Raw genomic sequence first — 19,198 nt, 5'->3', positions numbered from 1 at the left:
GAAAAGTAGATGTGTGAATGACTTCTGCATTAATTTTTTTAATGTTGTAGTGTGCAAAATTGTAGTGTGTATGTTATGTGGCTTGCCACAAGATAAAACATCAACGTTTTCTTTTCAGAGATGTATTCGTTTACATTTCTGCTTTGCCTTTCCATCCATAGACTGCTAAAGTGAATTGCAACAATAGATATATCCCAAATAAGTAAGTAAATTAGCACACAAAAATTATTTCTGTGTCATTTGTTTGAGAATAAAGAAAATGGCAAGAAGAAAACATGCTGATCTGGCCATTTGTTTATATTCCTGGAGCATTGTCTGGCTCCTATTCTGGAACGGAACAAGGCTAACAGGCTCAAACTGGAGCCAGATAAGATGGAGAGGCGCCTCCGGGGGAGTCCTTCTGATAGATTAGGGGGTAATCTCCCTAGGCTGGATGGTGTAGATCAGTGGTTCTTAACTTTGGGTTACTCAAGAGTTTTTGGACTGCAACTCCCAGAAGCCTTCACCACCAGCTGTCCTGGCTGGGGTTTCTGGGAGTTGCAGTTCAAAAACACCTGAGTAATCCAAGGTTAAGAACCACTGGTGTAGATCTTCTGCTGAGGAAGTGAATTTAGAATCTGGATGTGCTCTTGGATCTCTTTCTCTCTTGGGATTCCCAGGTTGCAGTCAGCCTTTAATAAACTAAGGACTATAATGCTGTCTGCATGAGGCTGCCCTTTAAATTGACCCAGAGATTGCAGCCGGTCCAGAATATGGCTGCCAGGCCGGTGGTAGGTGTAAGCTGTTTCTGGTGAGGAGGAAGTTGTTGTGGTTCACATCTTGCCTATGAGTACAAGATAAGCTAGGATTTATGTCCCTACTATCTGGCGTTTCAGACAGGAATCATACCATATAGAGATGTTAGGGGTTGAAACATGTACCTTTTGCATGAAGTGCTGTGATGAATTTTCTCCAAAAGCACATGGCAGTGGAGAGTAGGAACTAGTGTTTTGGAAGACTGAAATCAGTGCCTTCTTGATTTAGAGAAACAGAATCACTATTCTTTGTATACTAGCCTTACATTTTTTTTTTGTATTTAATTAAGTATTTTGAAGGATACTTCATTAATGTCAGCTTCCTGCTTCAAATAGAACACCATTATTTACATGCCTAATAGCATTGTTTTCATCTTAGATGATTCTCAACATGAAAATGATTGGATGCTTTCTGGATGCCTGGATAGATGGATAAAGAGTGTAATTTGTGATAAATTGCCACTCTGTCTACTTCATCCTGCCTCTGCCATTAGCAGTTCAATTCTTGGGAGGTGTTGAAAGATTGGAAGAAAAGGGAGATGGATGGCCGACTCCTTTGTTTGACATCACTCAGAAAATGAAAGAGAAAACAACAAAAGGGAAAATGCACCTACACTTTAGTCGTGAAATTAAAAACTTGAACAATAGAAGTTAGACCTCTTCTAGTCTCTCAGACCAAGAAGATTTAATAGTATGAAGTGTACTTCTGTAAGCCACAGAAATGTCTGCTGGTTTATAAGAACTAGAAAAATACTTGATTCTTCAGGACCTTGTAATATAGTGCATCATGAAAAATCACTCTCATTATTGGCTAGCAAAGCAAACTTGTGCAAGTCTTCTAAAAATGTAAGTCCAATTGAATTCAGTTGAACTTGCTCCTAGCTAAGTGTGTAGAGCAGGAATAGGCAACACAAGGCCTGTAGGCTGAATACAGCCCCCAATTCTCCCTTAACGCTATAATTCTGTTTATGAGATAAGCACCACTGCCAAAAATTAGATGCTCTTCCCTTTGAAAATACACATGCCATCACTCACCCTCCTCCACCCTCAGCAAGCTTCTTTTTTTCATCTTTTCCTGACTTTGCTTCCTGCTCTAATGCAGTGGCTGTGGCCATTCAGACTGTGCAATAGGTGCTGATCAGACCCTCTGTAGGATTCTGCAGGGTCGAGTCTCTCTCCCACACTAGGAAGCTGTCCATGTGTGCAAGTAGAATTGCAGTTAAATCCAGTTAACTGCAATTAACTGGATTTAAATCCAGGGCATCACCTTCACCAAAGAGACATTTCATCTATTTCAAATAACTTAGGTGGACAATTATTCCTTCAGTAAAATCATATCAAGCGATGAGTGGACATTTATAGAGAAAAGGTTGTCTGCTGATCTCTTGAACTCACTTTTGTCATTCTTTTTGGAGAAGCAAAAGAATTTGTGAGAATTTCCTTTGTTGAAATGCCATGTAAGAATAGCAAGGTATTGGAGAACTGATGTGATGAATGTACTAGAGAGTGAACTGAAATTTATATTGAGAGAATAATCTGTGGATTTTTTTTAAGGAAAAAAGTGCTGGGTGGAGTGGGGGATGTCTATTATTTCTATTGTTACAATGGAATTCAGGGTGAGAACAGAGATACCTCTGATTGGACCGATCTTGTTACTTTCACCAGAGTCTTCAGCAACTTGCATTAGAAAGAACCGCTCCCATTCACCAAGTGTTTATCTATTGATTGGCCACATGTCATTTTAATAATAGGTTGTTGGTCACACTGACAATTTGAACTGATTTTTGTTCAGACTTTTTTTTTAAACCAGGTTCAAGTCACATGGTATTTAAGCTGGTGCCTGTGTTCTCATGCACTGAATGGGAATTGATTTACGGTATTTCTGGTGATTTAAACCAGTTTTGGTGTCTACACTGCTGAAATCAACTCATTTCCATAACCTGCTTTGAACTGAATCAATTTTAGAAGGAAAGTATTTTTAAAAGCCCCTGCTGGTTGGTTTTTAAAAAAAAACAACACTCACTTTGCAGCCTATATAAATTGATTTCACTCGTGTTGTGTGAACAATAAAATTGTAATAATTTTGAATGATGTTTAAATGCATTTCTTATTGCCAGTATGACCAGTATATGGTTACTAGGAGGGAAAGGCTGCAAATTAATGATTATTCTCTTACAACTGTTGTATTGTGGTACAAATCAAATCAATGTACCTCAGAGCTTGGAAAAGTTACCTTTTGGAATACAGCATCCAGAATCCCACAAACAAACACAGTGTGTCAAAAAATAAATGCTGTGAAGCACTGTTATAGATTTACAAGTTTTTTGTGCCTCTTCAGTTGCCAGCCCTGCAGGGCCCCCTGTTCACCAGTTAGAGTTTGAATGTCTGCAACAGAGAACATGATCTTAGGGTACAGGATACCTCTTACTATTAACATTCCCCCTGCAACTCAAGATGTGTAGCAGGAACGGGTTGCTGAGAGAGCAGAACTAGCACAGCACACCATAACAAATATGTCTGGCACAAACCTGCTGAAGAATAGGTGAACATCTTCCTATTTTGTCCCTTTCTCTCCTAAAGGGGAGCTCTCCCTTTCCATCCAACACAATACAAGTCAGAAGAAATCCCACAATTGTTTTAAGAAAAGAATGGGCTATAGTGAATGGATTTGGAAACATCAACTGAGCAGCATTACTGAAGCCAAGCAGATCTGGTTGTGATCAGCAGTCAGGGTAGGAGATATTTCAGAGCCAGGTATGAGTACCACACACACACACATGCATAGAGTACTTCTTTTTTAAAAGCTGAAAAATTCTCCTTCTTTACCTCTTGTTTTGCGCTCCTTGTCCCTATATTACAGCCGTTGCTAATTGAATTATGATTGTATTTCCCTCTAGTAATTTTGCTGAAAGCCATTCCCCTAAGCTTCATGTTCCATTGATAAATCTCCTTACCCTTTTTGTAGATACAGAGAGTGTTCTGATATTCCATAGGAAGTTTTTATGTGGGATGAATATATTGCTGTTATTGAACTCACTTTTGACAGCCTTCCCAAATCTGTCAGCTGTGGCTAGTGTTTACCAACTTCTTGAGCCAAAAACAAATTCTTTTTCCTCTTAAAACATTCACTCTGGCAAGAAAACTACTCACTACTCCTTACTAAATATTAGAGGCATGCCAAGTTTAAATTCTTTTAACTTTAGTCATGTGATTAAAATAGATTATTTTAAACTGGAGATTATTTTAAACTGTTTCACAGTCTCCCAGTTAAGTGAAACCACTGGAAAATCTTTCTTACAATGCTTTCCAAAATGTTTTTACGTGCAAAAACAAAATGTTTTTATATTCAAAATGTTTTTATGCTCTTACTGCAAGTGATGCTTGGGAAAGTATATGAAATATTAGGTATGTTAGTATAGTTTAATAATGAGATCTGTTTCCGACCTTAATGTATGATTATTCAAAGAGACTTTTTACTGTAGACAGGATGAAAAGACTTGCTTCAGAACCAGAGAATGGCAGTGTTATTGTAGCTGCCCTAGGGCCTCTTCCTCCTCCTCTGACAGAAACAAGCCCTCGCGGGGTCATTTACTTGAAATGGCATGCAGTGTGTGCTCTTTCCCCTCACTGTGGCTATTTCCCACCTCCACAGATTTTATTACACTTTTTCCTGCAGGCCTTCCAAAATTCCACTGATCTAAGCATGGCACCTTCTTGGTTGAAGCTTCTTAAATTTTGGGTCATAGTCACACCTACCTTTTTTTTTCTTTCCCTGACCAAAGTACTTGTTCCTTTTGCCATGGCCATCTCACTTTGGAATGTAATTTCCGCTATTGTCATTCCAGTAATTAACTTAATGTGTATTTCAATCTCAAAACTTAAATGTATATTTCTGTCTCAAATATCCACTCAAAATTATCCATTTGTTCTCAATAGTTGATAAAGAAATGAGCTTGCCTGATGTAAAATGGGGTTATCAGTGGAAGGTATCTTGTTAACCCTCTAGGCAGAATTATGACTGTAACTAGGTGTAGTTGAGTAGTTATGAGGTTGGGAGGATTGATGTCCATTAAATTAATGCGGGTCCACACCTTGTCTAAACAACAATGCGGTTTCTAGACATTACTTTTAGGATTTTGAAGTTCTGATTAGCAACAGTGCCAATAACTATGAAATGTTTGTCTCTCCCACAGCCAGACACAGAAACCAGAAGCAAGATTATGAAAGTATGGCATACACAGACACACTGCATTTTTGCTTCTCCTTTGTGGTCAGAGCCGACACTCAGGAGTGGCTCTCAGCCATCTCCAATAGCTGCACATGCTTTGTGCGTCTGAGTGAGTCAGGAAGTATTTGTTGTGGCGTGGTTTTTAGTTGGCACACAATGCCCTGAAATGTCTGGTCTGTAACTGGGGTAAAGTTCAGGACAGTTTCTGTGTGAGATTATATGCCACAAATGAGTCAGCTTAGTTAAAAACAAAAATTATGAAGGGTCTGGAAGCCCCTATCATGTCTAACATAAACTCCGTCAGTACAAGGGGTGATACTTTACAGTATTGGAAGACTGTATGCCCATGGTCTGTTGATAAAGATAATGAAGACTGTATAAGTCTTCCAGCATTCAAACGTGCAGCATATAGACAGGAACTACATACAGTCATGGCCAACAATATTGGCACCCTTGCAGTTCTATCAGAAAATGCAACCTTTGGCACTCACATATTAATTTCTTTGGTTTGCATTGGAACAACACAAAAAAAGGAGAAGAAAAGTCAAATCTGATACAATCTCACACAGAAACCCAAAAATGCACTGGCCAAAATTATTGGTACCCTTAACTTAATATTTGGTAGCACCCCCTTTGGAAAAAAAAGAACTGAAATCAGTCGCTTCCTGTAACAATGAACGCATTTCTCACACCTCTCTACTGGAATTTTGGACCACTCTTCTTTTGCAAACTGCTCCAGGGCCTTCAGATGTGAAGGATGCCTTCTCCCAATTGCTGTTTTGAGATCTCTCCACAGGTGTTCTATGGGATTCAGATCTGGACTCATTGCTGGCCATTTCAGAACTCTCCAGTGCTTTGCTTGTAACCATTTCTGAGTGCTTTTTGAAGTGTGTTTAGGGTCATTATCATGCTGGAAGACCCATGACCTCTGGTGGAGACGCAGCTTTCTGACACTGGCCACTACATTGCGTCCCAAATCTTTGGTAATCATCAGATTTCATGATACCGTTCACGCCGTCAAGGCATCCAGTGCCAGAAGCAGCAAAGCAACCCAAAAAATCTTTGAACCTCCACCATATTTGACTGTAGGGACTGTGTTATTTTCTTTGAAGGTCTCATTTCTTTTTCTGTAAAAAGTGCCATTATGTCCTTGAGCGAAAAGCTCTACTTTGTCTCATCTGTCCACAGTATGTTCTAACAAGAGGATTTTGGTTTTGTCGCATAAGTTTTGGCATGCTCCAGTCTTGCTTTTTTATGCCTTTGTGTCAGCAGTGGTGTCCTCCTGGGTCTTCTACCACAGCATCACTTTTCATTCAGATGGCGACAGGTAGTGCAAGTTGAAACTATTGAAACCTGTTTCTGCAGATCAGCTTGAATTTGTTTGGAGTTAATCTGGGTTCTGTATCTTCCATTTGAACAACCCCTTGTTGTAACTTTGCAGTAATTTTGCTCTTCTGTCCATTTCCAGGGAGGTTAGCTACAGTGCCATGGGCTGTAAACCTCTTGATGATATTGCGCACAGTGGACACAGGAACATTAAGATCTCTGGAGATGGACTTGTAGCCTTGAGATTGTCTATGTTTTTCGACAATTTGTTCTCTCAAATCCATAGACAACTCTTTACACTTCATTCTTATCTCCATGCTCAGTGTCACACACATCACAAAGGTTGAATTAACTTTTCTCCATCTTAATTGGTTGCAAGTCAGATTACTATATTGGCCACACCTCTTAATTGCGACAGGTGTGTCTAAATACAAATTAAAGGAGCATCACATGTTTGAAAAGCAATTATTTCTTACAATTCAGACAGGGTGCCAATAATTTTGGCCAGTGCATTTTTGGGTTTCTGTGTGGGATTGTATCAAATTTGACTTTTCTTCTCTGGTTTTTCTTTTTTGTTGTTGTTGTTCCATTGCAAGCTGCAGAAATGAATATGTGAGTACCAAAAAATTTCCAACTGCAACAGTTTTCTGAGAGAAGGGTTGCATTTTCTGACAGAATTGCAAGGGTGCCAATATTTTTGGCCATGACTGTATATATTGTAGCATTTGTTGATCTTTCCTCAGAATTCACATCTAGATTATTTCAGTTTTTTTTTAAAAAAAAATCCTTATTACTGGGTTTTTTTTAAACGCTCCCCCCTTTTTTTAGGTTTTTGCTTTAGTTTTTTTCTGTTTGTACGTTTTCTGTTTTTATGATTTAAGCATAGGTAAAGGTTCCCCTTGACATTTAGTCCAGTCGTGTCCGACTCTAGGGTGCTGTGCTCATCCCCGTTTCCAAGCCGTAGAGCAAGCATTTTGTCCCTAGACAGTTTCTGTGGTCACGTGGCCAGCACAACTAGATGCGGAATGCCATTACCTTCCCATCGAGGTGGTACCTATTTATCTACTGGCATTTACATGCTTTCGAACTGCTAGGTTGGCAGGAGTTGGGACTAGCGACGGGAGCTCACTCCGTCGTGTGGATTCAATCTTACAACGGCAGGTCTTCTGACCTTGCAGCACAGAGGCTTCTGCAGTTTAACCCACAGTGCCACCATGTCCCTTACATGATTTAAGCATAATCAAAAATAAAATATGAAATAAATTTAAGGGGGTGTTACAGTAACTCCTGCATTGTGAGTAGGGGTGTAGGCCTAAATAGCCAAGATGGCTGAGAGCTGGCTGAGCTAATACTAAGCCAGCTGAAGCTATTCTGAATCCAAACCCCTCCTAGCCCAAAGATGTTGGGAATTTCTCATAACTGCACATACTTTGGTCTAATTTTGTGCCTGCACAGTGGCTACAAATCCGGGTTGAGAGGGATTTGGATTTGACATAATTTAGTCGCTCCCATTTCTATACCTTCCCCCTCCCTTATTCTGGCTGAAGTCAGCCAGCACTGTAGTGTTGTCTGTGGAGCTGAGATCAGATAGCATGAGGTCAGTTCTACCAGCACACTGCGCTTCTACCCATTCCAAACCCACTAAAGGTAATGGTTCCCCTTGACATTTAGTCCAGTCATGTCCGACTCTAGGGCGCAGTGCTCATCCCCGTTTCCAAGCCATAGAGCCAGTTTGTCCGGAGACAGTTTCCGTGGTCATGTGACCAGCACGACTAGACCCGGAACGCTGTTACCTTCCCACTGTGGCGGTACCTATTTATCTACTCACATTTTTACATGCTTTCGAACTGCTAGGTTGGCAGGAGTTGGGACAAGCGATGGGAGTTCACTCCGTCGCGTAGATTCGATCTTAATACAGCTGGTCTTCTGACCTTGCATCACAGAGGCTTCTGCGGTTTAACCCGCAGTGCCACCACGTCCCTATTCCAAACCCACTACAGCCAGCATATCTTGAATTTGGATTGTACTGCCTATTAGTAAAAATCCTGTTTGTTGGATTTTATATTGAGGCAAGACCTGAATCATCTGCATCTTGAGATGATACAATCAAGATACATATATATTAAACAACAACAAACCGTAGATCTATCAAGTAAGTGCTCAGGTTGGTTGTTTTTTTTGTTACGTTAGTCAGTGTGATTTACTTTTGGTCTAGTAAATCACACTTCTACGGAAGCTTGCAAAGAGTACAGTTTCATTGGTAGGAAATGGTTATGGTTTGGAGTGTTATGACTTTTTATAAACAGTGCAGAATGTGTGGTTATTTAAGAATCAGTGTGGACTACCTATGCACAATGAGATGCCATCAACTAAAAAAAATCCTCAACAAGAAAGGCCTGATGCAGCCTAGTTCTGAGCAATGTGGTAGCCAGAGTGTTAGATGTAAACCAGGCTGGGAGGCCTGTGTTTCCATCTCTAGGTAAAGGTTCCCCTTGACATTTTTTTTTTTTTAGTCAGTCATGTTCAACTTTAGAGGGCTGTGCTCATCCCCGTTTCCAAGCCGTAGAGCCAGCGTTTGTCCGAAGACAGTTTCTGTTGTCACGTGGCCAGCGCGACTTAGACCCGGAACGCTGTTTACCTTCCCACTGGGATGGTACCTATTTATCTACTCGCATTTACATGCTTTCAAACTGCTAGGTTGGCAAGGAGCTGGAACAAAGCGATGGGAGCTCACTCCATCACGTGGATTCAATCTTATAACTGCTGGTCTTCTGACCCTGCCACACACAAAGGCTTCTGCGGTTTAGCTCGCAGCGCCACGTCCCTTTTTCCATCTCTGGTTAGCCATAAAACTTAGTGGTTAACTTTTAGGTCAAACACTGTCCCACAACCTACTTTATTTTAAATAGTTTGTATGAAGATATAAAGCTATCCTGTGCATATCATAGGAGCGATAGGATGAAAATGGAATAAACATTAAGCCTCTGCCTTTATTTATTTTGAGGGGAATTACAGGTAATGAACAGAACTCTGAACATCTTTGAACTACTTTGGGTTGGAAATAGAAATACTAGGACACATATGTATGTATATTTGCATGTGCTTTGTGTTCACTTTGTCCTCCTGACTGAAGCTGTATATATTTCTGTAGTAAGTGTTGCTGAATGCAGTTGGCATGTCCCATATGCCATTTCAAGGTGACTTAAAAACTGCCAAACTAGTTTGATCAGATAACTTTTTAAGACATTAAACCTTACAAATCAGTACTCTAATACAAGTAGTTATAGGTCTACACATACCATTTCTAATTCTTTGAAAAGCTTTTGTCTATATGAGTCATGGCCTAAATTCAGCAGTCTCTATAAGACTATGGAGATAAGATCACAAAACCTTTGTTTTAATGCTTATTCTGCTGACTACTCTGGTCATTAATACAGTACTTGTTATTAGTTATCTCTGCTCATAATCTGTTCACTCTCAGTAGTCTGTTTCCTGTCACTGGAAGTCTCTTTCAGTATGATTGCCAGATGGTTTGCTGGCAATTCCATTTAGACAAGTGAATGACCAAGTAGTACTGCAACTTCTTTTAATGAAAGAGTGAATACTGTTTCTGTATAGGATGCAATTAATGTATCATTTAATGATACATATTTCAACAATAGAGCTTTTAGTTTTTAATTAAGATACTTCCACATGCACAAGATGCTTCCATATGCAGAGATGCTGGAACCTCTGCCAGTTTTGCCTCTGGCTGCTTTACTTTCAATAATGGCATTTCTATATAAGTGTACATAAATACGGTGTCGTCTCAAATTTTTAAGGTGGGTTTATGTGGTTCACCACATGCCTCAGTATATAAAAAAGCAAATCTCTCCTCCCCCCCCCCCCCTCTCTCTCTCTGTGTGTGTATATATATATATATATATATATACTGTACACACTGTGAAACTGTTGATTGCTGTGAAATAGGATTCTGCATTAATAGTTCAAAGCAATATAGCCCAGATACAGGCTTACTGCCTCTGTAAAAAGAACTATCCATAGAATCACAGAGTTATAGGGCACACATATATGCTTAGTTCCACTTTCCTCAGGCATGTCCCCCCTACAGGTTTATGCACATCCATACTCTGAAGAACTTGAATCACAGAGTGTATAGTTGGCCAGAAACAGAGAAGTGTGACATGCTTGAGGCATCTGCCTGGTTTGAAAATTTCCCCCCCACGCTTAGCTGCAAGCCATGCCACGCATCCCTTTTCTCATTGCTTCAGTGGCAAGTCTTCTGTAGCCAAAAGTATTAGCTCATTTCATCAAGTAGCCAAAATGCAAGAAATGTCAAAATGACAGGAAAGAAATTGACTGTGCCATTTTCAGTAGGTATTATTTGGTTCCTGAGGTTGTAATGGCCAAATGGAGGATTGAATCAGGAGGCAGAGATTCCATTAATAGCAAATCATTCTATAGTAATATTTTACATTACCATGGCCTGCACAGAATTTTGATTCTCACTTACAGCACTCAGATACTTCACCCTTTAGGGATCCGGCATTTACAGCAGCCTTCTATATTTTCACTGCACTTTTCATTATGTATATCTATTATGTTTTAGCCCATCTTTCCTCTAGGAAATTTAGGTTGGTGTATATGAATCTCCTCTCCTTTCCCTGAACTTTTATACTTACAAAAACCTTATGAGGTAGCTTAGGGTGAGATATGAAGACTGGATCAAGGTCACCCAATAAACCTGTTTTATAAACCTATAAAAGATTTGAATCCCGATCTCCCAATCTGTAGTCCAGCACTAATTAATACACTGCATTCTCCTGCCATTCTCTGGAATTTTGATTGTTCTGTGAATTAACCTACCCTGAGGACAAAATGCATCTTTTTTTCTTTCATTTCAGAATATACGCAAGCTAGCATTTAACATATGGAGAATGGCATTTTATACTTTTAAAAATTTTAAAAAATAATATATTACTATCCATTGTAGTTGTGGGGAAAAGTAAGAAAATGAGTTGGTTGCTTTGGAATTTTCAATATGCCAGATGCTTTACAAATTAAGTCCTGTTAACGTTACAGTCTGTAGTTGTTACTTAGTATCCCTGGTGATGTAAATTGCTGAAGAAATAGGCTTTGGATGGTTCAGTAGCTTATTTGGGATTTGAATCCTACTCTTCCAAGCCCAAATTCAGCAGTGCCCACTGAGCCATAACAGTTCTCTGAGGTATGTAATATCAGCAAGTTGTAAATACTCAAAAGTTTCTATATAGGAATTCCAGCCATTTTGAGACAGATTAAAATACATTAGTATCTGCATCTTCACTTGTTTTTGAAGTGACACTATTTTGAATCCCAAGATAATTTATTTTTCCACAGCATGAACAGACCTAGCCACATAAATGAGGTACTTAGTGGAAGTATATGGCCTGTGGGTAGACCACACGGACTAGATGGATGAAGCACAGCTGTGTTTATCTGTGAAACAAGATTTTAGGGGAGATTTATTCAAGCCATTGAAAGAGTTGGGTTTTTTTTACTCAGGTTAATTTTCAAAGTAGTCACTAGTAATGTCAAATGAAAAAGGCTTTAAGAGTTAATATACAAGCCTAAACAGCTGACTTTTGTTTTAAATCCTTCTTCCAAATTTATTTCTTCTGGCTTCTATTTCTAATCTTCATACTGGTACCATCTGTTTACTTGCTCACACCTAATTACATTAAATCCAAAATAAATTAGAAATTGAAATAGTTTTTTTAAAAAAGATGTGTCAACTTTATTTGCTTATTTATGCAATGAGAAAATTGTTTATGAGCACTCTCTCAATCTCTCAGACTTGTTTGCTAATCCTTGGGGTCAGAAACCTGTTGTTTACAACTGGCACACTGCCCCAGGACACCACCTTTGGTCCCTTGTCCCATTCATTAAAAACAGAATTTGAACTTTATTTTTGCTTTTCTATGCCTGGATGTGCCCTTCTCTTTCCTCCCCAGCATGGCTCTGTATCGTATTCTTCAGAAAGGAATTGTGCAAAGCAGGTGTAGGATGAGGTTGTGTCTTTCAGCTGTGGCCAAAACTTTGTGTCTTTATTTGAAACAACAGCAAAGGCATTCTAGCCTTGGGGGATTAGGGAGAGGAAGGGGGACAAACAGCATCTGTCTCTGTGTGTGTGTGTGTGTGTGTGTGTGTGTGTGTGTGTGTGTGTGTGTGTGTGTGTGTGTGTGTGTGTGTGTGTGTGTGTGTGTGTGTGTGTGTGTGTGTGTGTGTGTGTGTGTGTGTGTGTGTGTGTGTGTGTGTGTGTGTGTGTGAGAGAGAGAGAGAGAGAGAGAGGTTTGTGAACGGGTGTGCCCCTATAAGGTGTAGGTGAATGTTTTGAGAAGCTCCTGAACAAGAGAGAACTTGAACTTCATAAGACTAGAAAGGTGCTTTGCAGCATAGATCCCACCTCTGATATGTATTTAGGATCATGGGCAAGTTATCTGTGTCATGATAGTTTGCCTTTCTGTATAATGGATTTTGTTAGAACAAAAGCATGTGGGTTCAAAGGAGTGGGGCTTCTGTTTTATATTACAGACACCACCTCACCTTGTGTTCAAGTTCTTGGGTAAACAATTTGGCCTTTAGTTGCATCAGTTTTCCTTTCTGTAGAAAGTATTTTTATTCTTTTTTGTAACATCCACAGCATTCCCCTTCCCCCTTGACAACTATTTTGCCCATTACACTTCCTCAGAAGTCAGTGTCCAAAAAAAAAAAAAAAAAAGATTGCTGCCCATTATTCATTTATTTAACTTATATATACCGCCCACTCTACCCAAAGGTCTCTGGGTGGCTTACAACAATTAAAATACAATAAAAAGATAAAACAATTAAAATATAATTAGAATAGATACTCTAAAAATTGCCGGGTAGGTGGGGCTCGTCAGCCATGGAAGGCAGCCCATCTAGGAGAAGGAAAACTCTGATTTCAAACCTCCACTGCCTTGTGGCTATATTCACCAATGGAAAAGGCTTCAGGAGTTAACCTCGAGGCAAAATCCGGAGCTGGAGTCCCGAAGGCAGCTCGTATCGTTCTGCCAACTCCTGCGACATTGCTGGAACCAGTCGTATCGGCTCTTGCCTTTCCATTGGACCATTTCAGCAATGTGGAGAGGGGGGATCTGCTGCTTGGGTAACAGCCTATCCTCCATATTACCTTACCCGGGCTTCATGCTCTGGAGAGGACACTCCTCGATTCAGAGCATGTTACCATAGTCTCATGAGACTGAAGGATGCCTATGACTCTAAAAATTGCCATCAGGACCCACCGTTGATATTATTTCAATTAAAAGCCTTCTGGAACTGGAAGGTTTTGACCTGGCACCGAAATGTCATCAGCGTCAGCGCCAGACGAATCGCAGTTGGGAGGGCATTCCATAGTCTGGGGGCAGCTGCCGAAAAGGCCCTTTGTCTTATTGTCCAGCATTCTTCATCTTTAAGGCGCAAAGCATATATTATTTCATATTATGAAGTCCATGCTACTGAGGCTAGGCCTCAAGTTTAGGTCAACCATGCAAAGCAACCTATACATTCACTTATCTGTCTGAATGCTATCAGTCCATTTCTTCTCCTTTAAATGTCCAATTGAATCTCTTGGGGCAAATATGGCAGGAGTTTTTTTAAAAAACACCAGTTTTTAAAAATCTCAAGGTAGAATGGATAACTAAGCAGTATCATAATTCCTGGTAACAACAACTGGAACAAATTAAATTATTACAACTCTATAAGGATTGCTGTATTATCCATTGTAGGAAACACAAAATAGCCTGGATTAGGAAAACATAATTATGTGTCATTATTGTTTAACTGGATGGTACACATTGGATGACACTGACTATTATGTCAGGTCTAGTACTGAAATTCTGAATCCCCCACAAGTTTCTAATAGCTCCATATCCTTCTACAGATATGATGTTCCCAGCTTAATCTTTCTTCAAGCACATGCTACCTGCAATTATTTTTCAATTCTCTTGCAACTCACAGCAAAATGTTCCCTTCTATTCTGTCATGACATGGAACATCTTGATGATTTTAGCAAAGGACAAGTCATGATTCACCATATATGTGATATAACCCCTACTCAGACTCTGGCACCAAGCCACTTGCCCCCATCACACCCTTCATCTTCCCCCACAAAATACTGTTCCTTCCTATTGTAGCCCATTCTGCCCATGGAAGCCTCTCACATTAGTCATGATATTTAGATGGTGTCTGTATGTTCAGAGTAGTATATCTTTGAAAATCAGGTGCTGGGGTCAAACAACAGATGAACATTTTTGTAGTCATAGTCAGTTAATAATCTTCCTAGAGGCATTTCTCTGACCACTGACGAAACAAAATGTTGTACTGTAGATAGTGACTTTCTTAAGGAAACAACTTTAATAGAATGTAGAGTTCTCCCCCCAAATGAAATTCTCTCTGTAGCTAACTTACCCAAAAAGCAAGTTTTCACTCCCCAACTTTCAAGGAAAACATTCCTATTAATCTTCATCTGCCTAGAGCACTTTTTCTATGCTTCTGGATTCTCTGGTCCCCATTCTGGTTTAAAGGGTTTAATTCAAAGCGTTGTGGAGGCACGACATTTAAAACAGGCAACTGCTGACTAATTAGAAGCCACTTGACATAGCAGCTCTGAGGGTCATCCCAGCAACACTCCACAAACTACTTTAGCATCATCAAGGCTAGTTCTATTAGACGACTAAGGTACCAGATGCTGGAGGAGCAGCAGTGTTATCACCCAAGCTGTTCCTCCTCAACCATATCTGTCTCTTGGAGCTCTGTGTGATGTGTAGCTTGTCCTGCATCCCTATGCTGCCCTGCTGATCTTATATGGTAGAGGTTGTGTTTTATCACCAGCAGTAAAGTGAGATTCGACTACCAATCAAGTCGACATCTGGACATAGAGTGGGAGAGCGCTATCTTGTCCTTTGCCTAGCAAAATGCTGTGGGTTGGCTCTAAACTCTACCCTCCAGGCTTTCCAGCTTCTAGCTTTATGGTACCTGAAACAATGGAGTTTAAACATGCAATCACATTAAAGCATTAAAAAAGAAAAAATAATAATCACTACCAGCCAATTCTTCTGGAGATAGTTCAGCAAGCTGGAGGAGGACCTGGTCCTGACTTTACTAGTTTTGGTGAAAAGATGGCAAACAACAGCGGTGACACCCTGACAACTAGAAAAGTCCTAGGAATGCTTTCTAATCTGAGATGCCTTGCTAGGAAATGTTTATTGATTACATTCTCCTGCTTCTTCTCAAAGCGGTTCAAGGTTGTGCAGGTGGTGTCCCATCTTCCCCCACAAACCCTGTGGTATTTGAAGCTCAGAGAAACTGATTAGTTTATAGGCTGCATTTGCATTGTAAGCTGTGTGCGGAGCAGCTCACCATAAATGCTGCTTATCAAAATAGTTGCTGTGGGGAGAAGAGGCAGGAGGAAATAGGCATTTTACAAAACACCAGTAAATGTAAATAAAATGAAAACTAACCAACAAACGTATTACACATTCAATAATATGAGGAAATAACCAAAGCTTGATTACCTAAGGAGTAAGTCAAGATTAACATAGTTAAAGGAGTTCAGTTCAGGGGGCATTCCTCTGAGGACAAGTTAGGTGTCTTCTTAGCAGGTTGGATGTTATTCATCCAGCTTCCTCACCACTAACCAAGTCTTGGCAAGTAACAGCAGCAAAGGGTGGGGAATGGCTAGCCTTAGGGTGCTCCAACTACTGTATTCATGCTAGCCTAATCTCAAGGCCTGGGCACTGATTTGAACCCAGCTGCCCTTAGCTCAAGTCTAATTTTTGTGGTCTCTGTGGCTCACACAGTTGGGCACTGCACCTGCACAGAGTATCCTCCACAATGTTTTAGAGCTCAGTAGCTTCTTGGCAGGAACTCTGCCTCATTCTTCCTGCACATGCCTAGGTTCAGTTCCTCTTCAGAGGAGTGTTCCTGAGCAGTAATTTTGAGTGGTTTTCTTCCAGCAGCATCCCTGTTTTCTTCAACATCTTATTTTTCCTAGTTCTTGGTTGTCTAATTAGAACACATGACAGTATCACAATAAGAATGAAGCAACTGGCATACAGTTACCTTTCCTTTATGGCCTTTTAAAGAATGTGTGGTCTTCACACATATATGTGTGCCTATACTTTGGGAGTTTGTCGTTTGAGCTAAAGATATAAGGGGGTGGGAACTCCATGAGTGTAAAAATAGCTGAGTTGGGAGCAGAGATGACAATTAACTTGTAAAACCCCCCACTCCATATACAGTACACATGTAAGGAAGGAGAGGTAAAGAGGGAGAGAGCGCCTACAGCCTCAAAAGGCAATCAAAAGAAAGGGAATAAATGTTATACTGAGTAGACCAATTGAACCTAATCCCATTGACACACACCCCATCACCCCCCCCTTCACTTGACAAAGGCTTCGAGAGCTGGCAGCCGGCGCACCTCGGGGAGCAGAGACCAACCTCGCTGCGCTCCCCTTTTTCACCTCCTAAAAGAAGGGTTCAGGCGGCGGGTTTGGGGGAAGGGGGACCCTCCGGAGAAGACGACGATGCCCACGACGATCTGCCGCAGGAGCGGCGCGGGCAACTTATCGGCGGCCGACAGGAAGGAAGGAGGAAAGGCGGGTTGCTGCTGGCGGTTGGTGGGTTTTTGTTTTTTTTGTTTTGAGGGTGTTCGCAGCGGCGTCGCCGCCTCAGAGGGAGCTCGCTTGGGGAAAGAGCACGTGTGAGCAGCTTCCCAATCGCCGGGGGGGGGGAAGAGGGGGAGAGGTGTGTGTGTGGGGAGAAAGCCCCGCCGAGTCTCTTTATAAAGCGGCGGCGGCGGCGGCGGGCGGGTGAGTGACGCACGTCGCGCCGAAGCAGAAATGCGGAAGAGCGCGAGCCCTCTTGTGAAGGGTCGGCGGGGCTCGGCTTAAAGAGCGAAGGCAGCGCGGCGGCGGCGGAGTGGCGAGCGGGAAGAGGGTAAGCGCGGCGCCTCTCTTTACCCCGTCCCTCTCTCTCTCTCTCTCTCCCTTCGCCGTCTTCTCCCCGCCGTTCGTGAAGCCCACTCGGGATGACGGGCCGAGGGGTTCTCCCCCCGCTCCCTTTTCCTTAAGAAAAAAAAAGAGTTGCTCTCTTTCTGTCCCTCCCCCTTCAACTTCCCTTCCTTGAAAGTTGAGAGAGAGAGAGGCGTCTTGCTCGGTGTGGCACTTGCCCGGCGGGCTGGGAAGGAGGGGCAGGGAGGGCGAGTCCGCTGTGGGGCGGGGGGGGGGGCTCCGGCTCGGGCCGGGAAGCATGAGAGGCCTCGGGGAAGAGTCGCCGCCTCGCCGACTCGGCCCGCTGCGTGTCCCCGCGTCGCCCTGCCGGCTCCTTGCTCCGCGCCGGCCTTTCTCGGGAAGCGAGCCGCTCCTCGGCTTGCAGTTCAAAGCCCCGCGGCCAAGCGGAGTCTAGCGAGCGGGCGGGCGGGGGGGGGGGGGAGACGGTTCGCGGGGGGGGGAGACGGGCGGGGGGGGACGGCCCTTGAGGTCCCCCCCAGCCCGCTTGCCTGCCTGCCTGCCTGCCTGCGGGGCCGGCCGAGGGCGAGAGGGAGCCAAGCCAGCACCTGAGCTGCCAGAACAAGTGCGGGGCTCCGGAGGAGGAGGTTGCCTGGCGGCTACCTGGGACCCGAAGCGATGCCCTGGACGCTCCGAGGCTCCTTTCCCAGAGAAGAAGGACACGATTATGTCCACTGACCAGCTTAACAGTACAACCTTGAAGGATGCTCAGTTGAAAGACCTAGTTTTGGACGGAGGTATTCTAGCCTCTCTCTCTCTCTCTCTGGGTTTCCCTTCCCTTCCTATATACAGTACTTTGAAGCTCTCCCCACCTTTCAATCTCATGATTGCTTCTCCCCCCCCTTTTTTTTTTTTTACTTCTAAGGTCTTTTGGACTCATCGTTGGGATTTGTAGCATTTTTAGTTTAGCCATCTGAGTCTAGTTCAAAGGGAAAGAAACACTTGCTCAGCATCAGGACCTGACAACTTTTGAGCCAAGTTTGGGCATGTCTTTTCAGAAGTAACTCTGTTTATTCAAATAAGCATGCATTTTAAGTTCATTCGCTGTTCATACTTCTGGCTTTCTGAGTGTTTGAATGATAAAAAGGGTCGGTTTCTGTGAACTTGTAGATGGCAGTGACATCTCTCTGTAGATTTAGGTGGTGATATTTATTCTAGAGGGTATACAGCGTTGTGATGTTGGAGGATCCTTTTGATTGGTATTTTATTACGAGCTGTTAAAATTGTGTGTGTGTGTGATTTGTGTATTGAGTTGAGTCCTTATTGCTTTTCATATTGTCCCGATACAGTACTTACCTTTTTTTGTATCCACAGAGACCTCTGGATATATGTTTAAAACACTCTATTATAATGTGCCATTTGTAGTACCGTTGACTTAGCTGTAGCACCACTTGCAGTAGATAGCAGATTTTTGAAATATCTTGATTTCATTAAGGGCAGAAAACATTTAAGTGGGAGAAAATATTATAACAGTGTGTGTTGTATATGTGAATATGTGTAAATCTTGATGAAATCTTTATATAAAAATATTTTCTTCCAGTTTTTTGGAAGTAATCTCTACTGTTAGGTTTAGGAATGAAGGTGATTTCTCACTTGTTATAAAGCCCAGTGACAAGTAGTATGAGGTGAAAATGGGTGTGTAGGGAGAAAGCTCAGGATTTGGACACTGCACTGCACTTGAAATTGTAAAACTGAGTATGTGGCATTGGAAATGAACTCATATCCTGTTGATCAAGAGTGCCTCATTGTGGGTTTGTTTTGCAGTTTTGTACACATGTACA

At 41.8% G+C, this 19,198-nt stretch overlaps 1 protein-coding gene and 1 long non-coding RNA gene across 11 annotated transcripts in view; both read left to right on the top strand.

Annotated features, from left to right (window-relative positions):
* The window catches only part of LOC144588547 (uncharacterized), a 246,449-nt gene that overhangs the window by 193,824 nt on the left and 33,427 nt on the right, over positions 1–19,198 (top strand). The gene's annotated exons all lie outside the window — the stretch shown is intronic.
* The window catches only part of LDLRAD4 (low density lipoprotein receptor class A domain containing 4), a 348,064-nt gene that overhangs the window by 308,293 nt on the left and 20,573 nt on the right, over positions 1–19,198 (top strand). Inside the window, exon 1 of one of the 10 annotated variants that reach the window (XM_072998773.2) lies at positions 16,785–17,027. The exons of 6 other annotated variants lie outside the window; for them this stretch is intronic. Coding sequence is in view for 1 of the 4 variants with exons in the window: in XM_020791752.3 (XP_020647411.3) it covers positions 18,085–18,154 (70 nt within the window). In the remaining 3 variants the exon portion in view is untranslated. Of the gene's footprint in view, positions 1–16,784; positions 17,028–17,206; positions 17,347–17,934; positions 18,155–19,198 lie in introns of those variants that run through there. 3 more of the 10 variants (XM_020791753.3, XM_020791754.3, XM_020791752.3) reach the window with 3 other exon arrangements.

This window comes from Pogona vitticeps, chromosome 4, assembly GCF_051106095.1.
Source record: "Pogona vitticeps strain Pit_001003342236 chromosome 4, PviZW2.1, whole genome shotgun sequence".
In the NCBI taxonomy this organism is placed as follows: domain Eukaryota; kingdom Metazoa; phylum Chordata; class Lepidosauria; order Squamata; family Agamidae; genus Pogona; species Pogona vitticeps.
This window is presented reverse-complemented; position numbering and strand designations above follow the sequence as displayed.